This window comes from Chironomus tepperi, unplaced genomic scaffold (assembly GCF_022539635.2).
Source record: "Chironomus tepperi strain 1889 unplaced genomic scaffold, CSIRO-AGI_Ctep_v1 contig_341, whole genome shotgun sequence".
Taxonomy (NCBI): Eukaryota; Metazoa; Arthropoda; class Insecta; order Diptera; family Chironomidae; genus Chironomus; species Chironomus tepperi.
Genome location: NW_027226463.1, coordinates 1 through 22,032, shown reverse-complemented (window position 1 = coordinate 22,032; position 22,032 = coordinate 1). Strand labels below are relative to the sequence as shown.

Below are 22,032 nucleotides of genomic sequence, written 5' to 3'. Positions count from 1 at the left end.
GTTAAAAAGTTTTATAGCAAGTTACTATTGAAATAAAAAAAACAATACTACATAATTCAAATAACGAGAATAACGGAAATTCTTCAATATTAAAAATCCTCATTTTTAATTACATTCCAGCCGCCAGCAAGAGATTCAGGATGACTACTTTCTCACAAGCCTTATTTCGTATTGATGTTGATTGACATACGCTGGGACTTCCACTTTGATGAACCTTGTTTTCGAATTGTTTGCTCTAAAATTGTTTGGAGGATTAAAATGACCATGACGATTCTGGACTCGACGATTCTTGAGCCTATATACTTGCTGAGAATTACGGACTTGTATGCTACGATCTATTCGACGAACTCTTGATTGTTGAATGTTGTTCAGACGAGTTGGCTGTGTCTGTGCAATTGACATTTCGACATCCTCCTCTGTATTCTCTACATAATCAATGGAGGCAACGCATTTGGCGAACGTTGCCACTATTCTATTTCTTCGTAGAACATCGATTGCTTCAATGGCGTCCGTTCCCTCCGTAAAATGGATGTATGTGCGTTCTCTATTACATACAATATACAGCACTTTATACTTTTGAGGGGGAGTGACTTTTTACGTCGACAGAATTTCTGCAGAACTTCTGCAGAACTTCTGCAGAATTTTTGCAGAATTTCTGCAGAACTTCTGCAGAACTTTTGCAGAATTTCTGCATTCTGTAATTCGAATATTTTTCATAATTATCACGTTTTATCAAAAAAAAAAAAGTTCGCTCATGCCAAGACTTGAACCCATGACCTCATGTTTCAATAACCTTAACACTAACCGTTTCGCCACCAAGACATATTATTTCATATCTGCATGATGGCAATTTTCATATATATAGATATATAAATATTTCTTTGGTATAATTATTTTAATTATAATAAATATCAAGAAATTTTAATTTTTTTTTCACATAATTAAGGAATAGATTTTACGTAGATTTTCATTATTATTTCAGGAATTTTGTATGAAATTATATACTTCACAAAAGGGTATTTTATCAAAAATTTTGTATGAAATTATGTACTTCACAAGAGGATATTATTTCGTAAATCTTGTATGAGATTATATACTTCACAAGAGGATATTATTTCGTAAATCTTGTATGAGATTATATACTTCACAAGAGGATATTATATCAAAAAATTTTGTATGAAATTATATACTTCACAAGAGCAAATTTTTCAAGTTTTAAATGTAATTTTTGATTCTACAAAAATTCTTCTAGATGAAGGTATAATTTTCATACAAAATTTCTGAAATAATAATGAAAATTTACGTAAAATCTATTCTTTAATTATGTGAAAAAAATTAAAATTTCTTGATATTTATTATAATTAAAATAATTATACCAAAGAAATATTTATATATCTATATATATGAAAAATTGCCATCATGCAAATCTGAAATAATATGTCTTGGTGGCGAACGTTGCACTATTGGATTGAAACATACAAGTCTTGGCATGAGCGAACTATGATAAAGTGTCTCTAAAATTATGAAAATTATTCTTCACTGAGAATTTTGAATTCAGAACTTCTGCAGAAATTCTGCAAAAGTTCTGCAGTTCTGTGTTCTCAGAAATTTACTGTCGACGTAAAAAGTCACGTTGTTGAATGTGATCAGTTCCAAAGACAAATAGTTTTCATCTGACGTTTTCTTTGCTAGTGCTCTCAGCTCATCCTTAATTTTATCATTTCGTGCGTATAAATGCAAATGATATCTGTTATTCTCTAGAGGCTCGACAAATATTCCATTAATGTCCTTGTAGCTGGAACTGGTGAATTTCAACCTCCTACATACACTGCTGACGAAATCTTTCACATTCCTTCTTGTTGGGAGGCTGATGAATTTTATCAGTCTTTTCTGATTGTGATTCTCCTGAAAATATAATTGAAATTGAATATAGAAAGAAAAATTCATCTCTAACGATGTTTACTTATATATTTTGAATATGAACTCATGTCGAAGCATGCTGTAATTAATTTTTTTTTTTTTTCAGTTTTTTTTTTTTTTTTTTTTATTTCGTTTTGTTAACGATTAATGATTTTTTATGTAACAAGAAAATCCACCGCTTAATCCATTTCTCCAAAAAAAAACTATCCTATGTTATTTTCCTGACAATGTGATGTCAATCATTCAAAATGTTACTTCATGATAATTTGAATCATAGCTGCTATTATATATATGATTCACTCATGTGAATCTTCAAATGTCAGCATTAATTTTCTGACTATTTTCCGGAAAGCTATTAAATCTCTTTTTGTATGTTTACTAGTATCACTCAGTGTGAATAAAATTACCACTCGGTGGTGCAGATGGTCACTCGTATCAAATATCATTAAAAAAGTGTGACGGGACATCTCCCTATTTAACTTATGGCCGTAAGTTAAAGGAAATCAATGAAGTGCGCTTACTTCTTTAATATATATAAATTTTTTTTTTTTTTCTCTCTAAGCTTAGAATTTTTTTGTTTATGTTTTAATTTTATTATTTTATGCAAAATTAGTCAGCATTCAAATTATCTGATTAAACATCGGATATCTTATACAATCTCATGATGTCACAATTAAATCAAATCAAGTTTCTTAAATCATTGGATTAAACATAAAATTTTGGACTAAACATTGGATTTAAGTTAAAATTGCGGATTAAACATTGGATTAGCGTAACTTTTCAGGATTAAACATTGGTTTAGCGTAACTTTTCAGGATTAAACATTGGTTTATCGTTAATCTTAAGATTTACCAAGATTTATGTTTTAACTTTAGTTTTATGTATATTCCCAATGTTTTGCTATTAGTCATTATTGCTATAATTGTTTCTTTGCTACTTTAACATTATTAATTTATATTTATTTTCGCGACGGCTATTGCTGGGCGAATAACAATTGTGTCAATCTCTTCTGTATATGCCTTTTTTATACTTCTATTATTTTTCAGTGAATTTTTTTCTATACTTTTATTTTTTCCAAGTCGCACAGTGACTTTTCTTACTTGCTCTTTTGAGCCTTCTACAACTTCTTGAATGATTCCTAATCTCCATGAATTAGCGATTGAAGGATCTGCTGTAATCACTATATCGCCAACTTGTAGTGGATTTTTTCTATCCACCCATTTTTCTCTTGCCATTAGCATTGGGAAATAAAATTTTAGCCATTTTTCCCAAAGAATATTGGAAATCATTTTGATATCATTCCATTGTTGAGTTAATGTTTTAGGAACTTTGCAATTTGGTGGGACTGTTTGAGCATTTTGTCTGTGCATTATAAAAAAATTTGGAGTTAGGAAAGTGTGTTGTCCATCATATCCTGTAAGAATTTCAATTGGACGACTATTAATAATGTTAATGATTTCACATAATACAGATTTCAATCCAAAATCATCATACAGAGAATGTTTCATGTCTACGTATGTTTTTATACATTTTAGAGCCTTTTTTACGAGACCCACAACGCGCTCGACTGACCCATTCATATGTGGGGTTCTTGGTGGGGAAAAGTACCACTGAATTGGGTGAATTATAACTCCTCTCTCGATCAACTGCTGATTCCATTTCTGATGACAATCCTGTAATATCTTATTGCCTCCAGCGAAATTCGTTCCATTATCAGAAAATATTTTGCTTGGAACTCCTCTTAAATTAAAGGTATTTTGTAACGCTCTTAAAGTTGCATGTGATTCTAAATTTTCTATTAGTTCCAGATGCAAAGCTCTCGTTGTGAGACAAGAATAAACTAATATATATCTCTTGTATGAGACAAATCTGGTGCCTTTTACATGAATAGGTCCAAGTAGATCAATTATCACATTTGAAAAAACATTACAGTGCATAGCTAGTTTAACGTCAGGGACGTCACCCATTAATGGTATTTCAGGTTTGGCATTTGTTATTTTACATCTTGTGCAAAAATGTTTTATGATTTTATTCACCGTGCTTTTGATCTTAAGAATAAAAAATCGTTGCAACAAATTTGCCACTACCGTTTTCACGTTATGATGTGCTTGGGACTGGTGATATTTAAGAATTATAAGTCGGGTTAAATGATGATCTCTATGTAATATGATGGGATTAATTCTATCTAATGAAAATTTTTCTCTATTTCTTTCGTTATCGGTAATTCTTGATTGGACGCGCATCACTCCATTTTCATCAATATAGGGAAGCCACTTATACAACGGGTTGGATTTTTTTAGTGGTTTATTATTTATTAAACAATTTAATTCGTGCGAGTATGATTCGTGTTGTGCCATTTTAATAATCATAAACTCAACTTTACGATACGTGTCATTATTTCTAAGAATATAATCTAATAATGCTTTCTTTTCATCCCTCAACTTTTCCAATTTTTTTGTAGATTCTTTTTTGGAATTTCTAGTGATAGAAGTCTTTATTTCTTGGATATTACCCATCTCTTTATTTATTTTCATTATTTGAATTCTATATCGCCATTCGAGTATTTTCATAACAGCTTGCATTAATTTATCAAAGAAGAAAATCGATGTAAAAATGAGGGCGTAAATTCAGTTTCATCAAGTTCAACGTGCGTTAATACAGTATCAATGGTAGACTCGATAGTGGGCCATTCGTTTTGTGGTATTTGGAAGAGAGGTGGGTGAAACCATTCATTCGTGGGGGAAATTGTGGGAATTGAGCTCATTTTAGTTCCATAATCTGCAGGTTGCAAGTTTGTCGGCACCCAATACCAATCTTCCGGATTTGAGAGGCCACGAATTTTATTAAGTCTGTTTACTACATATACTTTTGGGTTTCTTGCCCCATTAATAATCCATTCCCTTACAGCAGCGTTGTCGGTGAAATATATTTTCTCATCGAATTTAATTCTGTGAAATTTTTCAACCTCACTTATCAATTTAGCAAGCTTAGATGCAACATCTACTTCAAGTTCAGGGACGGTTCTGGATTGTTTAAGTGGGACCGTGTAGGATTTTGAGCAAATAAATCTGTAACCTATCTGGTTTCTTTTATTATCAAGAAGTCTTATGTATATAACGGTGCAAAGCATTTCAGTGCCTGCATCTCCAAACCCAATTAACTGTTTTATTTTTGCATCTGACATATTGCATGAGTACAACCGAGGAATACTTAATTTTGGAAGGTCTTTAAGCCATGACAAGCATTTTTTCCATGAGCTGAAATATTTATTTTCTAGAATTTGGTTCCATTCATAATTATCTTTGTTCAACCAATGGTAAATCAACTTAAATTTAGATGTGACAAATTCTGCAATACCCATTGGGTCAAAAATGGACATGACGAGTTGTAGGACCTGTTTTTTTGTGGGCTTCTGCTCGCAATTAATGATTTTTTCGGGAATTTTTTCGAATGTTAAAGCTAATTTTAATACATCGGACTCAAAATCGACTAGGTAGCCCAAAAGTTTCTCTTGATTTTCTAGACTGAACAATTTATCATTCTTAAGATCTTCTTCTGTAAGGTTTTGACGGACAAGTGATAAGATGTCATCATTACTTCCTCTCAACTTCACTAAGTCAAAACCTCCAGATTTCAAAATATTTCTTATGTCTTGAATTAGTGTCTTCCCAAATTCTAAATCATCTGTTGATGTGATTACATCATCAACATAAGTGCTATTAATGATGACATTTGCAGCGTCTGGATGAGATTCTGAATGTTCACGTGCAATTTTGTTCTTAACGAATTGTGAAATAATTGGACTACTTTTTGCCCCAAAAATTAAAACTTTCATTCTAAGAACCTGAACCTTTTCTTGTGGCGAACGGCGAAACAAAAACCTAAGGCAATCTCTATCTTCCTTTCGGACGAATATTTGATGGAACATTTCCATCAAATCGCCTTTGATTAAATATTTACGCTCCCTCATTTGGTACATTATTTGCAAGTAATTGGTGTATAAGTTTGGGCCGCTTAATAAATGATCATTCAAGGATTTGCCTTCGACCCTAGTGGCCGCGTCCCAAATGAATCTAGTACGTTTCCCTTTTGGACTTATAAAGAATGTTGGGATGTAGAAAATCTTTTTATCTGGAACATGTAATTCTTTCTTAGGCACCACTTCCGCATACCCCTTGATCAACAAATTGTCCACCTGATTTATACATTCGTTTAACTTATTATTTTTAATGGAATTTTTTTCAGAAATTAATAATCTTCTGAATGCAATCTTGAAGGATTGTTCAGTAGGAAGTATGACATTGTCGTCTTTAAATAGCAAAGGAGCTTCATAATTAATACTATTATCAGATCTTTTAACACCTTTTTCTAATTTTTCCAGCACCAACTTCTCTTCAAATTTTTCATTTTCTTCTGGATTAAAAGTTTTATAGTCAGTGCCTAAAAATCTTTCTTCTAGTCAGGCCAACTCTCTAATTTCCTCATCTGTTAACAATTGATTATATGATATAGAGAATGCTACATGATTACTGACATTAACATCGTTTCCATTTAAATAATTGTATATATCAACCAACTGGTTTAAATTTCCCATCACTATATCACCCAAAGGTACCCTTACGCCATATGGGACACTTGGAACCCAATTTTTAGGTTTAAAGACTTTTTGCTGATCGAAGCACCAAAGGTTGTCCAGACCAATTATTCCATATATCCGACTATACGAAGATAAGGATAATGAGTTTAAATGAGGATAAAGATCCGAAATTTCTTTTGCATCGAATGGCTGTTCGTGCATGTTGAGGTTTTTAACCGTTCTAAAGTATAAGTCGAACTCTTTGCTGTTTCTTTTAATCGAGGAAACTTTTACTTTTATAATTCTGGACGAGTAATCTACTCGGCTCATATTACTGGACCAATTCATTCTTAACGGGTGCCATAGGCCTTTTATTTCCAATCTATCTGCTAGACTCTCTTCGATAATACTCACAGTGCTGCCACTGTCAAGTAATAAGGGAACATGTTCATCATTTTCTATAAAGTTGACCACCAAAACCCCCAAAATACAGGAAGAAGTTTGTTTATCCTTACTAACATGAGAGAATGAATCGAAAGTATTATCAGCTCCTGCATGGTACCCTAATTTATGCGATTCTGGATTCAAAACTACTGAATTTTTTTACTAGGTCTGATTCTAATTGACTTGGGTGGATTATTAATATACATGCTGCTGTTGGGAATTTCAATCTCACTTTCATCTGTTTCTCTCGAACTTGACTCTTTATTTCTGTCATCTTTACGATGAAAAGAATTTGTTTCAGATTTTTCAAAGGATCTCTTGGATCTTTCCTTATTTTCGAAGTTTCGATAATTGCCCCTTTTCACGTAATTTTTTCTTTGGAAACCCTGTGATTTACCTTTTCCCAATCTTTTATAACAGAAAAGAATGTGATGCTTAAAATTGCAGTTCTCAATCTTACAATTTAAATTCTTGGCAGCAGGACAATCTTTATGCTTCTTGTGACCGCAAAAGGTACATATGTTATTTTTCCTTGCTAAGTCTGAGACTTCCTTGCCGGACAATTCCCACAACTTACTACAACGAAAAGCAGAATGTCCTCTAGACTTATGCAACCAGCAATTATTATCAGTGGACTCTGAAGAAATGGGATTCGTACTGTTGCTGGAAAATGTGTTGTATGTTCTCTTGCTATTAAATTCACTTCTTTTAAAGGGTTTATTAAGATGGTTGTTTTCTTTCCATGGATCAAGCTCTTCGGCTTGCATTTTGGAAGTTAAATAAGCGACTTGTTTACTGAGATATTCAGCAACATGTGCAATAGACACAGTAGTGTCTTTGCCTTCTAATCGGGATTTCAATTTGTGCCACCCGTTCAACATACTGTTTGGCATAATGTTACCTATGTGAGAAATCACACGGTCATCTGTGGCATGTTTGCGACTGCCATATTTTTCAATAATTGAACTATAATTTACAATTCGGTTGATAAATTCTATGGTTTTCTTGCAATCATTCTCGTATCTTAATTTTTTTAATTTTATTATTTCGGCTGTTTCCCTATTCAAAAGATTATAAGATTGACTTAAACGTTTATCTATCAACTTAATAGCTAGCCAGTAAGCCCTAGGATCGAATAAGTTTATTCCGCCTATGTCCAAAATTTCTTTGCATTTGATTGACTTTTGTATTCTCAAAATGTTTTCGGAATCGGAAAATAATTTACGGGATTGTGCAAACAAATCAAAAAACACCGACCACTTGGTATCTACACATTCTACTATAGGAAGATTTTCGAATTTACTTCTTGATCTATCTTCTTGAGTTGACTTCAATAAAGTTATCATCGCTTCATTTTGACTCATTTCCATTAAATCACTTCCACTGTCTTGACTGTCACTAGAATTTCGATGTTTTAATTTCGATTCATTTCTACGCGATTTTAAAATTTTTTTAAATTTTTCATACAACTTGATTATCTCTTCTTCATCTTCAACATCAGAACTCAAAGAGGAACTAGAACTGCCCCAAAGATTTTCTAAATTTTTTTCTTTTATTTTTTTCATTGTACTTGACCTAATCGCGCTACGTTTTCTTGGATTAAAAAAATTATCTTTCTCTACTTTATTATTTCGAGCAGTTTTCATATCTCTTTCTTGCCTTTTGCTTACTTCTTCTAATCTAATGTTGTCTTGAATGCAATGTTGACAGGTAAATTTGAAGTTCTTTTTACATTCTAATTCGGCTTCATTTAAGCATGCCTCATGATATGTGGATCTACAGTTAATGCACAGAACTCCTTTACATTTTTTGGTAAATTTTCCCTGACATGATTCGCAATTAAAGTTGGCGAAAGGATTTTCTTCCTCACCATCATCATATGGAACTATTTTTTCATTAACATTTTTTAATCCTTCAATATTAATCGGATTATCTTTAGTAGAAATCAAATGGGATGCCTTTGGAAGCTTTAAATTATCTAATTCATTGGGACTCTTATCTCCTGACATTTCCTGATTATTTATTTCTCCATCTGGATTTCTTTTGATAGATTCTACTGGATTTTTAATTTCATCTCTTTCTTTTACAATCACTTTCTTTTTAGGGCTTTGAACCCTCTGTTCATTAGGAATTTTAGCTATATGTGTCTTACAAAACCAAAACCCAGATTTAGAAACTTGACCTGTATCTGCACAAGGTTCATGTACCCATTTTACACAAGAAGGGAACCCGCATTTTGCAGCTCTAAGCTTGCCTTCATATGGCTTCTCACATTTTTCGCACCCTCCTTGCATATCTTTCATTTCTTTAACTTTCATAAATTTTAAAACAGTTCACGAAGCAAAATGCCTATTTAATAAATACCATATACTTGATCCTCAAGCATATAACGCAAATCCAGCAATAAAATTGGAATTTCGGGATTTTAGCACAAGATAAAATAACTCATAGTAATAGAACGAAGGACGAGAATTTATAGATCAAGCAATAAAGTGTCTCTTAGAATTAAATTATCAATCGTTAAAAAAGCATATGTTTTTTCACTCAGTAATTATATCGCTTGTCCGCTATTTGAGGTCCTTATCGCTGGATCCTCTTTTTCTTTGTATATATTTATAGTAATAATGACTGATTTTTTTGGCGCATAATTTTCAATAGAATGACACAATAGATACAATAGACACAATAGATTTAGAATAGAGACAATAGAAAAACACAATTGTTTCTAGATCCAGCTAACCTTATCTTTCATTTACTTATGTCTCTTTTTTTGGTTTCACTGTCTTTTTCTTAATTCACTTATATATCACTTAGCCAAAAGTGATTAAATTTTAATGTGAGTACATAATGCAACATACCATTATTTTCGTGACTAAATCACTCTTATCACCTTCAAAATTCTTCAACTTCTGATGTCCTTCAATCTCCTCAAAATGTTACTGCCTGTCCTGTTGACTTTAGCTGTTAAGTAGGCTGATAGTTGAGTCACTGAGCCGGATTCACAATTCCTGCCTAATCAATCTTCAGTAAAAAAACTCTGCGTTGTAAGCTTCCGCTCGATTTCTAACAATCGGCTCGATTTATTATTTAATAAATTTGGTGTGATTTAATCACCTACAGATTAAAGAATTTTAATACAAAATATAATTAAAACCTTCCAAATGTTTCTTACTTTTGTAGGGTTTTATCAAAAATATCGATGCACTATCTCTCACTTTAACGAGAAGAATAAAATCTTTTTCAGTAAAAAAGGAGAAAAAGTGCAGTTTCGCGTCTTTACGCTATTCAGTTCAAAATTAAAAAGGACGTTAAAAAGTTTTATAGCAAGTTACTATTGAAATAAAAAAAACAATACTACATAATTCAAATAACGAGAATAACGGAAATTCTTCAATATTAAAAATCCTCATTTTTAATTACAATATTAAAAAGTATTCAATACTCGCACGAGTTCACATTCATGGAATGAGCATAAGACTTTGTAAATGTAGATTGTAATTCAATCTTTCGAGTCATCGAATAGATAATTTGTACGATATATTAACATAGATAAAAAAGTGTTCTATTTACAATCTTCAGATAGCTTCTTAATCACATAGAAGGCAGCAAATTGAACCTTTTAGCCAATTCAACATTAAAAAATCTCATCCGGAGCTATAAAATTAAATTTTTTTTCTTTTATCAAAAAAGGCTGCTGGAAGAGTGTTTTTATTATTATAGCGAAATATTGGTATAGAATTTCAAATGCCTTCATGCAAATTAGTGATGAACATTATTGAAAGAGAGGAAATTTCAAAAAGGAATTTCTAGTAATAAGCTTAATGAAATATACACTTGAGCAAACTGTTAAAAGCGTTGTGTTGTGGGAATATTTGCCATTGATGGCTATTTTAAAGATAGGAATTTATCATACTAATGGGAGGGGACTGGACATTGATACCTCAAAGTACTCCTGAAATATTTTGACTACGCCCATAGGATACTCACATATTTGTGAGATTGGGAGCTTACCGGAGCGACTAGTGTCCACATGTTCCTTCCACATATAGGTATCTTGCATTTGGTGTTAATAAAAAAGGTTTACATGAACCTTCTACATTTGTCAACTTTAGTATTGACAGTTTTGCTTAAAGAATTACTTACAAAACCTTATCTGGACACCGCTGAACTAATGCACTAACCTGCAAGCATATAAGCCTTTACTTAATGATCTAACTCTTTGATCATCCAATAGAAAACATTGAACACATCCCTAACAGGCAAAGAAAATGCTTTCATGTTGCAGAAAGACTACTCCGGGGCCTAAGACCACTACGGTACAGAAAGACAACAACTTTGGTCTCTTTGCCTGATAGGGTATGCCTATATGTTAAGTTGGAAAGAGTATAAGAATTCGATTTCCTCATATTTTTATTTCCATTACTTCCTAACAGCCCCCTCAAAAAATATCTCTAAACTTTTCTATAGCCCAAATCCAAATCCGAGTCAACAACTTTTGGTTCATCTCGAAATAGCATTGAACTAATACATGAAAAAATTGTTAATCCTTTCTCACAGCTTACATTCAGTTCAATAAAAGAAGCAAATCCTTTTTCAATGACGACAGAAAATTTTCACTTCTATTCAAAAGATGAAGAAAAAAAATCACTTTCTTTTTAAGAAAAAAAGCAATTTTGAAGGTCCTTCTCGTTTTTTAATATCATGCACAATACAGTACGTTACTATACAGTATGGATGAAAAGAGAGCGTGAAATGTAAAGAAAAATGAAATTTCAATAGAAATTCATGCTTAATGGAATAAAATCCCGTTTTTGTGAATTGATAACAGAAACGTGACATTTGAGTAAAAAGCAATTGATAAGATTAGGACGACGAGAATATTGAGAGCCGTGCCAAATAAAATTGAGCGTGTATAATCAAATGAAAACATCGCAGAGAGACTTGTCTCTATAAAAAAATTATTAAATATATTTTTCTCAGTCATAATCGACACTCGCGTAGACCAGACACTCGTTTACCACAGCTGTGATAACACATAGAGATTCCGCAATGAAAATAAGCACCAAAGCGGAAAAGTTTGAAGTTTTTGTCAATACGCTAAATCATTCATTTATTGCTATCACGACAATTTATCTAACGTGGTACTGCTTTCATGTTGGCTTCACAGAACTCATAACATTTCACGTGTGGCTAACGACAATCGGCTATCAATTACTAATGGCAGAAGGAATTTTAGCCATGTATAAACGAAATACCTTAACAATGCTTGCTGATAGTAAAAGACAAAAAACGATAATACATTGGATATTGCAGACGAGTGGTGGAATTCTTGCTATAGTTGGCATTATTGTACAAATTATTTCACGTTTTCGACTTGGAAAGCCTCACTTTAGTTTGATTCATTCAATTATTGGTAGTGAAATGGTTTTTGTGTTTATATCATGTATTTTTATGACTAGAGGTTCCAATATGCCTACAAATTGTGATAAAAAAGGTTAATTTGAGGTTATCAATAGATATTTTACAGTTTTATGACTTGACATTGCATTTTAATCTATTTGAAACCGGAAATTAATTTGTTATGGGTGTTTATAAAGCAACAGATGTTCTGGAATTTGTGAACAATTAATATTGTTTATGTATAAACAGCACGTATCGTTGAGTAATGTTTTTCAATGGAAATTGTGGGAAAACCAAAGTGTTGCTAATTCCTGAATTATATGGCAGATGCGTCATATTGATGCTTACAAAAACAGTAAATTTATTTTGAGCGTAACAATATTTTAAACTTTATTATAGTCATTTGATAAAATTATAGTCAATGGCCAATTACAGTAGTTCAGCATGGTAAATTGTTGGTCTAATTGGGTTTGGCTTTTGGGCAAATTTGTTGGAAAAATATAGTTCAGTTTAGATCTAGTTCACTTATTACATTACAGAATAACAAACCGTAACCGGCAAAGAGAACCGTTTTAAACAGTGTATTGGACTTTCGGTACCATCCAAGTATATTCTTTGCCTATTAGGGAAACTTTTTCCAAAAATGAATTCCTAGAATTCAACCCTCCCACCTACCCCCATCTGAATGTAATTAGCGAACAGTCCTTTAAACAGATTCATTTGTTGACTATTTATTTAAGATTTGGGCACATGTTACTAAATAACCATACACACATTGATTAAGAATAAAGTAACATCTGGGTTATAGCCATATCAATGAATATCTCATAGAATATTGAAATAGGTTTCAATAATTTAGTCTTAAAATATGCTCTACCACCAGCCATATTGAAGCCATAAGATTCAGATGTGCGCGATAGTAGTGGGTATCCTTTCTCGTATCCAGAGCTCAAAGTCGACTCGAATTCAATATGGAAAAATCGACTAGATTTCATAAAAAATCCGAGTTGACTTCAAACTCTGCTCGTGCAGAGTCATGGTCTATTCATGGGTATTTTAGAAAATCTCGGGGGTAAACTTGCGATTTTTTAAGACACATCACTTTGCCGTGACTCACAGGTTGCTCATCACCGGACTTTATTACGTCACACTTATTACGTTTGTTCTTTAAGTGGGCAGTAGGAAATTAAATACAAAATCATTCAATTATGTTGTGTAAACCTTAAATGTTAGGTCACATATTGCATCATTAATGATGCAACCAAAATGTTCCATATATAATGCATTAATATTCCATTAATGTAATACATATGGATCAGTTTGGCTACAGATATGAATTTAGTATTTGTTATTACGGATTATTAAATATCGTCATATCGATATTGAGAACCTCTAGTCAACACGTTTTCCATTCTCATTGACTTGGAAATTTATATTTTTTTTCTTTTCTCACATCTTTTACCAGGCCTGATTTCCTTCATATTTCTTATCTTGTCGATTATCTCAGGATGTTCAGCATTATACTCGATCGAATTGAAAAAATATTTGAAGCCAATATACAGCAAATTCATTCACAATCTCCTAGCTTTAATCACATTTGTAACTGGTATGGTATCTGTTATCATTGCTTACGATACAAAAACATGGGCGAAGAAACATGATCCTGGTAATATGAGAATCTTAATGATGTGGCTGCTAGCCTTCATAATTATATTTACTTTAATTGGACCTATTAAAACTTTATGGAATCATCTAAAGACAATTGTGAGTAGATGAAAATTAAAAAAAGCGGGAATGGAAGAAATTATCCTAATTTAATTTTCATTATGGAATCTCGTATATATATCGTTTTAGAGGAAATTTTTTGACATCGTAAAAAGCAGAAACAAGTAGGAAAGTAATTTATATTTTTTTGAAGCTCATTTTTTGTATTTTGTAGTTAGAACAAATTGTTAAATTTAATAAATTAAATTAAATAAAATAGAGTTCGTCGAAAATCTGGAGATCTGCGGTTCCTGTGTTTTAGATGCGCAATCATTCAGGTTTTTGGCGAACGCATTAATTATTTTATGATCTTATTAGATACAAATAAGTTAGAATATTGTTACATTTAGTATTTTGGCAGAAGGCAGTCAAGAATAGAGCCAACTTCAGAAGACAGTTAAGGGAGGATTTGGATCATAATTGATCGGTTGACTGACAAGTAAGGAAGTAGGCTGAAATTTAACTTTTGACTTCTGAACTGAAAGTTAGACTGAGAACGGAAACTAAATTGAGACTAAGAAAGATCCGAGACCGAGACTGAAATTGTGGCTGAAACAAGCCTAGACTGATACCGAGACCGAGATCGAGATCGAGATCGAGACTGAGACTGAGACTGAGACTGAGACTGAGACTGAGACTGAGACTGAGACTGAGACTGAGACTGAGACTGAGACTGACACTGAGACTGAGACTGAGACTGAGACTGAGACTGAGACTGAGACTGAGACTGAGACTGAGACTGAGACTGAGACTGAGACTGAGACTGAGACTGAGACTGAGACTGAGACTTAGACTGAGACTGAGACTGAGACTGAGACTGAGACTGAGACTGAGACTGAGACTGAGACTGAGACTGAGACTGAGACTGAGACTGAGACTGAGACTGAGAGTGAGACTGAGACTGAGACTTAGACTGAGACTGAGATTACAAGGGTATTGTTCGAAGAATACTGATTTAGGTTCTGAGATTAAGAAGTCTTGGTCTGGGTCCCGAGAACCTTTATACAGTATATCTCTTCATCCTACCCTACTAAAGTCTCAAAAAGTTTAAAAAAATCATAATTCATGGACTATATTTCAATAAAATCTAGACAAGTAATAGACTCGATGGGTCAAAAAGCGACTATTTTTCATGCAACAACTTTTTTTTTCCAACAATTTAAATTAAGTACGGTGATAAGCATGATAATGAATGATATTAAATGGAAATATATATCTTAAATTTGAATAATTTCTCATTCTCATAATTGTTTTCATTCAAGTTCTTCTACTTATTCATGGTGCTCAATTTAATTTATTTGCTGTTATTGTGGGATACTTTACGCTTAATTTTTTTAGGTGGAAACTTTCTCTTTTCCTCTTACACAATGACGATGTACAAAAAATAACAATAAAATGAATGACGGAAAAATTACAGTCTCATTTTTAAATTGATGATGAAAATGGAGATGGAAATTTGCCTACGTTTTGGGAAAAAGTTTTGTTTTGTTCTATTGTTTTCTTGCTTTTACAGTGCCTGTTCATTTACTGAGGACAATTGAAAATCAGAATTTAGAATATGAATCATATCGCACAATATTCTAAAAATAAATTTAAATCATTCTAATATTAGAATTTGAAATTATTTCTGACATTGAAAATTGTCTATTATTAATTTGAGCAGTGCTGTCAAAACTTTTTAGTCCTATTGCGCATCATGATGGTAATCTACGATCGGAACTGCACACGAAATGTTGTTCATAGCACTAGTGGACCGAGAGCCGTGTCAAATTGAATTATTTGATTTTTTGCACATCAGGGGCATTTCCAGAAGTATTTTGATGAGAGAAGAAGCAAGGGTAAGGGAGAGGGTGTGAGATGTAGGATGTGGTTGTTGAAATCACACACATACTTCAAGGAAGAAAGGGTGATGTGGATTTTTGTCTCAAAAAAGGAAATTGAAGAACTTTTCCAAAAAGTGGATTTGAAGGAAGTGGGATTTGGGGGGTCAAACCCTCCCTCTGAATACACCCTTACTTTGAATTTCTCTTTACACCTCATTACAACTCACTCCCACGTTCCGCTTAATGCTCCGATTCACAATATTTATTTTTAGAGACCAACCAATATTGTGGATGAGCTGCTAAATAACAATAAGAAGGAAGTAAATCGATGTAGCAATAAAAGTTTTTCATTTTCCAAACAGAAAATTGAGATTTCCCATTCATCGTCATAAAGCATTAGTCTATAGACTTTTAGTCAATTCAAGGATTTATATGCAAAGTTTTTCATCACGTCTTTTTGTACCGTAAATTATCAATCTCATCTACCTACGATCAATTACCAACGAATTCGCGTTAGGAATAGAAAGAGAAAATTTTTGTGAGAACAATGAGAAAGTTTTCAGGATCGATAAATTATTTCAACAAATTTACATAACAACGGTTTATTCATGAGAATTAATCTCATGTCTTCTAATGGAGGGTTAGATAAACTTTGTTTTATTATTGGGGATTGCACATAGGTTAAGGTACACTACATATAACAAGTCTTTCTTTTCATCTGACTCTGTTGCTGGCTATATCAACTAGTTTGTACAAATTCTATGCCCACACATTTAGCATTAGCCTCCGATGTTATTCTGACTTGGTGCTAAATTCGATTTAAATCCGACCTGACCAGGCATGCATTTCATAGATTTGGTCCCGAATTTACTTCTGGAATCTTTGCAGTCACGTCTGCTTGGGGCCAGATTTTTAATTGTTTTCAGACTTATCCAGATTGAGGAGCCTTGTTCGAAAATTTGAAATTTAAATATACTTCCAGGTATGATACGTGTACTCCAAAGAGCATGTGATAACAAATTAGTATGACATTCACTATATTTAATTGTTACTTAATATCCACACAGTCCCTCAAAAATAAATTATTTTTGAAGAAAAATATTCAGGAGAAAATAAATCTCAGTACGAGTAATGACAACCTACTTAGTCGAAATGAGTGAAATTTTTCTACATTGAACCTGAATTTGTTTTTGTTCAATCAATTTCTTAATCTCATTTAATAATCTAAGAATATTCTACGTGACATCAAACTTTCTTAATCTGTCCATTTTGAAGTGGATGAAAATCTCTTGATTACTATTTAAGTGTGCTAAGATTGTCGCGTTAAGATTAGAGCTTTTATTTCAAATAAATAAATAAGAAGACAGTTGCTATCTAGAAACAATATATTTTGAAGTTTATCAGTCTCGAGCGGAATTGCCTGCAATTATTCGATTGTATGTTTAACTATAAATTGCATGCATGTATCATGGCAAGATATACAAATGACAAATTTGTAACTGAGCATATACAATTGTATAATTGCAGTCTGTGTTCCTTGGAGCTAATATTTTGAACCAAAACCTGTATAGGGTCAATTATAGTCATGGTTGGTGATGATTTTCACTTTTTAGGAAGGTTTGTGCCCGCTTGTGCTTTTGTGAAGTTATCACTTTAAGCATTAAAAATCAGCAAACGTGACTTCTGCCAAATAAGACGATAAGAGAAAAGTTTGATTCAATTCGGTTCAACTCATATCGATACTGTAGTCAGGAGAGAATTTTCCATCTTTTATATGAATGGCCAAATTTGAACAATGCACTTTTGCTTGAAAAATACTCAAATACACTTCAAATACACCTCTGAATTATATTTTTATTATTTTTGAAAAGCAATTTTTCCAAAAGACTATATAAGCTATATACCTCAAGAAATACTGAATCATTAATCGTTGACCGTTAGCATTGTTCATATTGAGCTCAACTCAAACTGTTCAAAAGTGTATTGTGCATTAAAATAGTTGAAAAATTACCAAAAAGTGACTGTAATGGAAAAAGTTGATTCTAAAAGTCCATCCTTATGGGATAAATGTGAAGTTTTCATAAATACAGCAAATCATTGCTTAATTGCAATTACGACATTCTATCTTATGTGGTATTGCCTTCATAATTATGGAATGACTGGAACTCTAACACAGCACGCATGGGTAACGGCAGTTGGATATCAAGTTCTTATGGCTGAAGGCATCATGGCTATATATAAAGCAAATTCATTAACGTCCCTGTCATCAAAAAGAGAAAAGAATCATATTCATTGGATATTACAAGTGATTGGTGGCACTATGGCTTTATATGGGATTATAATTGAAATAATCGATAAAGAACGTGCCGGTCGAAGGCATTTCCGTTCATTGCATGCAATTTATGGTAAGAGTCATAAAGGAAAATTTTGTTGAACCTCACTAATGTATGGATGGATGGATAACATCGACATCCGTTTACATATCCCTTTTTTGTGCATTCTTCTTGTCCAAAAATATTTTTATGGGATCTATTTAAATACAGACTTTTGGTACGAGGTTGGTTAGTTTGTTTTATGGTTTATGGATGTTTACTGACATTCGGTTAACATTTTTAATTATTTTACATTTTAAGACACTTTAAGAAGTACTTAAAAATCAGCAAATTCATCAAAAATGCGTTCCATCCATATCCATACACAAATCATTCCAAAAAATTATTCAAACGTATTTTTTTCTATTATATCTCATTTTCCTTTTCCGCAACAGGTCTCGTATCCATGATATTTCTGTGTATATCAATAGTCTCCGGGTTAACTGCTCTATTTTCATTCGAAGCACGAAGATATCTTAAACCAGTCATATCTAAGTTCTCACATAATATTCTATCACTTGCGGCATTTGTGACCGGAATGGTATCACTTATTTATGCGTGGGTTGATATAAGGTGGGCATCAAGATATGATCCAGGCAATTTAAGATACATGAGTGCATGGGCATTGGGATTTATTATATTTTTCTCATGTATTGGAGCTCTTAAATCATTGTGGAATCAATCAATTGGAGTATTGAAGTTATTTTTATGCAGGCCTAAGGAGGAAAATGTCAATGATAGTGAAAATCAGTAAAATAGTTTAATCGTATTTTGTGAGCCTGAATAGCAGAAATTAGTTAATTGATTCAAAATCTGGTTCAAAGTCGAATTAACTCAGACTTGGTCCCGGATTCAGTTTAAATTCGACACCCTGTCAAAGACACGTCATTCAAGTGCTAGATTTTGAATTGATTAATTGAAATGTGTTGTTCGGGCTAGTTTTAACCCTACAGGCAGCAAACTAGAGATTATTAATAATAAATTTATTAGCATGAAGCTTTTTAGGCTCTTCTAAAAGCCCGATTCCATTTGGTGTTAATTAAAAAACTTTTCCGGAACCTTAAAAGTTCCACCATGGAGCCTTCATCATTTATGTCGCTCGGGTAGAGTTAAATGTTTTTAACGTGCTCTTCCAGTGATATAATCATTGAGTTTTTTTTTTTTTTCATTAAATTATTGAGTGTCTTGCAAAATGAAACTGGAAATTGAAATCGTAAGAATGTAAAATTATGGCAAGAAAATCTGATGAGAAAATTGAATTGCTGTAATAAATGAAGAAAATTGTGCAAAAAAAATCAATAAATTCATGTATTTTTCATGTGCTTCGTTTTTTGCTTATTAGGATTAGGACTTTAAGATAGATTGAGATAGATACGAAGATTAACAGACTCAATCAGAAGAATGTGTTTGCTAGGGCACCGCTATGTAGGTGTAATAAGGGTAAGATGTTCGAAAGGAACACAACGTAAAATTGGCTAAAAATCAGGCCAGTGTGACACTGACCTTAGAGCAAGTTCGACGAAATCCAGCCTCAAACCAGAGTCAAGTCGTCTTGGTGTTGGATTTTTGACTATTTTTACGCAGAGTGCCTTCCAAGATTCGAAGTTACCCTGCGACGGTGCAGCGTGACTTGAATTCAATTTCTTTCAAGTCAATCTCCATTCCTTACTACAAACCCTCTTTTTGATATAAAATATTCCAAATGAATAACAAACAATCATGAAGAAACATCCATAAATTTGAAACATTTTGTCAAACTTTCCAAACTTTCTCATTCATCTTCCTTAAAAAAGCATAAAACTCTTTAAGGAATTGAATAAACAGTAGAATAGAAAGAAAAACAAAAAAATTGAGGTAACAAGACGAAACAAAAAGCAGAAAACGTGACTTATGCTAAAAAATTGATAAGAGAAGAAAAACTTGATGGTATAAATCATATTATTATCATTTTGCGAAAAAAAAGCACTTTCCGGAAGCACAAAATATATGGGGTAAAAAGTGTATTTCAAGCAATAAATATTGAATCATTTAATATTGTACGTCGTGAAAATTGTTAATATTGCTATTCATTCCTTATTCGTAAACAAAAAAAAAACTTTTTTCATTCAATTCAATCATAGCATATTGTGAACGAGAGTGAATAAACAGTAATAAGTGACTATGTTGACGATGGATATTGATTCAAAAAAATCATCCATATGGGATAAATGTGAAATTTTATAAATACAGCAAATCATTGCTTGATTGCAATCACGACATTCTATCTTATGTGGTATTGCCTTCATAATTATGGAATGACTCATACTCTTACACTGCACGCATGGACCACAGCTATAGGATATCAAGTTCTTATATGAAGGCATTATGGCATTTTATAAAGCAAATTCATTAACGTCGTTGTCACTGTCAAAAGAGAAAAAAGAATCATATTCATTGGATATTGCAAGTGATTGGTGGTTTTTGGCTTTATATGGGATTATAATTGAAATAATCGATAAGGATCGTCGGAATTTAGCACATTTTATATCATTGCATGCAATTTATGGTGAGTTAAAATTCATTTTCCTGAATTATCGGTCTAAAGCAGTGATGGGCACACCTTGGTGGTAAGCCTCGATCAAAATTGCACATGGCATATGGTTCATGGCATTTCCCAAACACAGGTTGCCCATCACTGTTCTATTACCTGAATTAACTCAAATATTTGCCAGAATCTCACTCAAACATTTCTCATTTCTCTACCACAACAGGTCTCGTATCCATGGTATGCTTATGCTTTACAATACTTTCCGGATTAAGTGCTCTGTTTTCATATGAAGTGCGGAGATTCCTTAAGCCAGTATTATCGAAATTCACGCACAATACTCTTGCGCTTGTTACATTTATCACAGGAATGATTTCATTGATTTATGGATGGACTGGAACAAGATGGGCACGACTCTATGATCCAGGAAATTTAAGATACATGAGCTCATGGTCATTAGGGTTTATCATTGCTTTTACATGCATTGGAGCATTCAAATCGTGGATATATCAACTAATTGGAGTTGAAAAATTATTGTTAAGGAAGTCTGAGAAGGAAACTGTTAAAGATAGTGAAAAGCAGTGAAATAATGTGTTATCAAATACGTGATTAATTTCATATACAAAGATAAGAATCTAGAGTTTCGAGAATCGAGAATTTCTTAACAACTGACTGCACTTCCACACTTTAAAATTAAGTTTCTAAGCAATAAGATGTGAATTTATGATGTGAGCTAAGTGAAAAATAAGTTATAAAAGATTAACATTTTAAAAAAATTATAATTTCTGTTTAAACTTTAATGGCGTCTACGTGATCCCGTTGACTTTATCATCAATGTTTTTCATACATTTGCTGAGCATATTGCAATATTGGAAATGAGAATTTAGTTTGAAATTTATTAAGAAATTCAAAAACTTTGACAAGAAAATCTGATGAGAAAATTGAGTTGCAATAACTAATGAAGAAAGTTGTGCGAAAAATCAGGAATTATAGATGCATTTCCTTTAGGAATGCTTATTAGGATATATAAAGGAGCATTCGAAAATTAGGTAACACTAAAAATTAAGTTTTTTATTTAAATACGACAAATGCTTGTATGATTGCAATTGTGACTTTCAATCTCCTATGGTCCTGCAAAATTTTGCTTTGACTGAAACTCATGATCAGCACACATGGGTTGTTGCAATAGAATATCAAGTTCGAATTAGA

At 32.6% G+C, this 22,032-nt stretch overlaps 2 protein-coding genes across 2 annotated transcripts in view; one reads left to right on the top strand and one right to left on the bottom strand.

Moving 5' to 3' along the window:
* Positions 1-14,171, bottom strand: part of LOC139093826 (tetraspanin-6-like) — a 36,133-nt gene extending 21,962 nt beyond the window's left edge. The window contains exon 1 of the mRNA XM_070644669.1: positions 13,794-14,171. The gene's annotated coding sequence lies outside the window, so the exon portion shown is untranslated. The remainder of the gene's footprint in view (positions 1-13,793) is intronic.
* Positions 14,172-17,867: 3,696 nt separating this feature from the next.
* On the top strand, positions 17,868-19,602 carry LOC139093828 (transmembrane reductase CYB561D2-like). Its single transcript, XM_070644670.1, has 2 exons — positions 17,868-18,332; positions 18,695-19,602. The coding sequence occupies exons 1-2, from the start codon at positions 17,954-17,956 to the stop codon at positions 19,051-19,053; spliced, it is 738 nt and encodes a 245-aa protein (XP_070500771.1). The 5' UTR covers positions 17,868-17,953; the 3' UTR covers positions 19,054-19,602.
* The last annotated feature ends 2,430 nt before the right edge of the window (positions 19,603-22,032 follow it).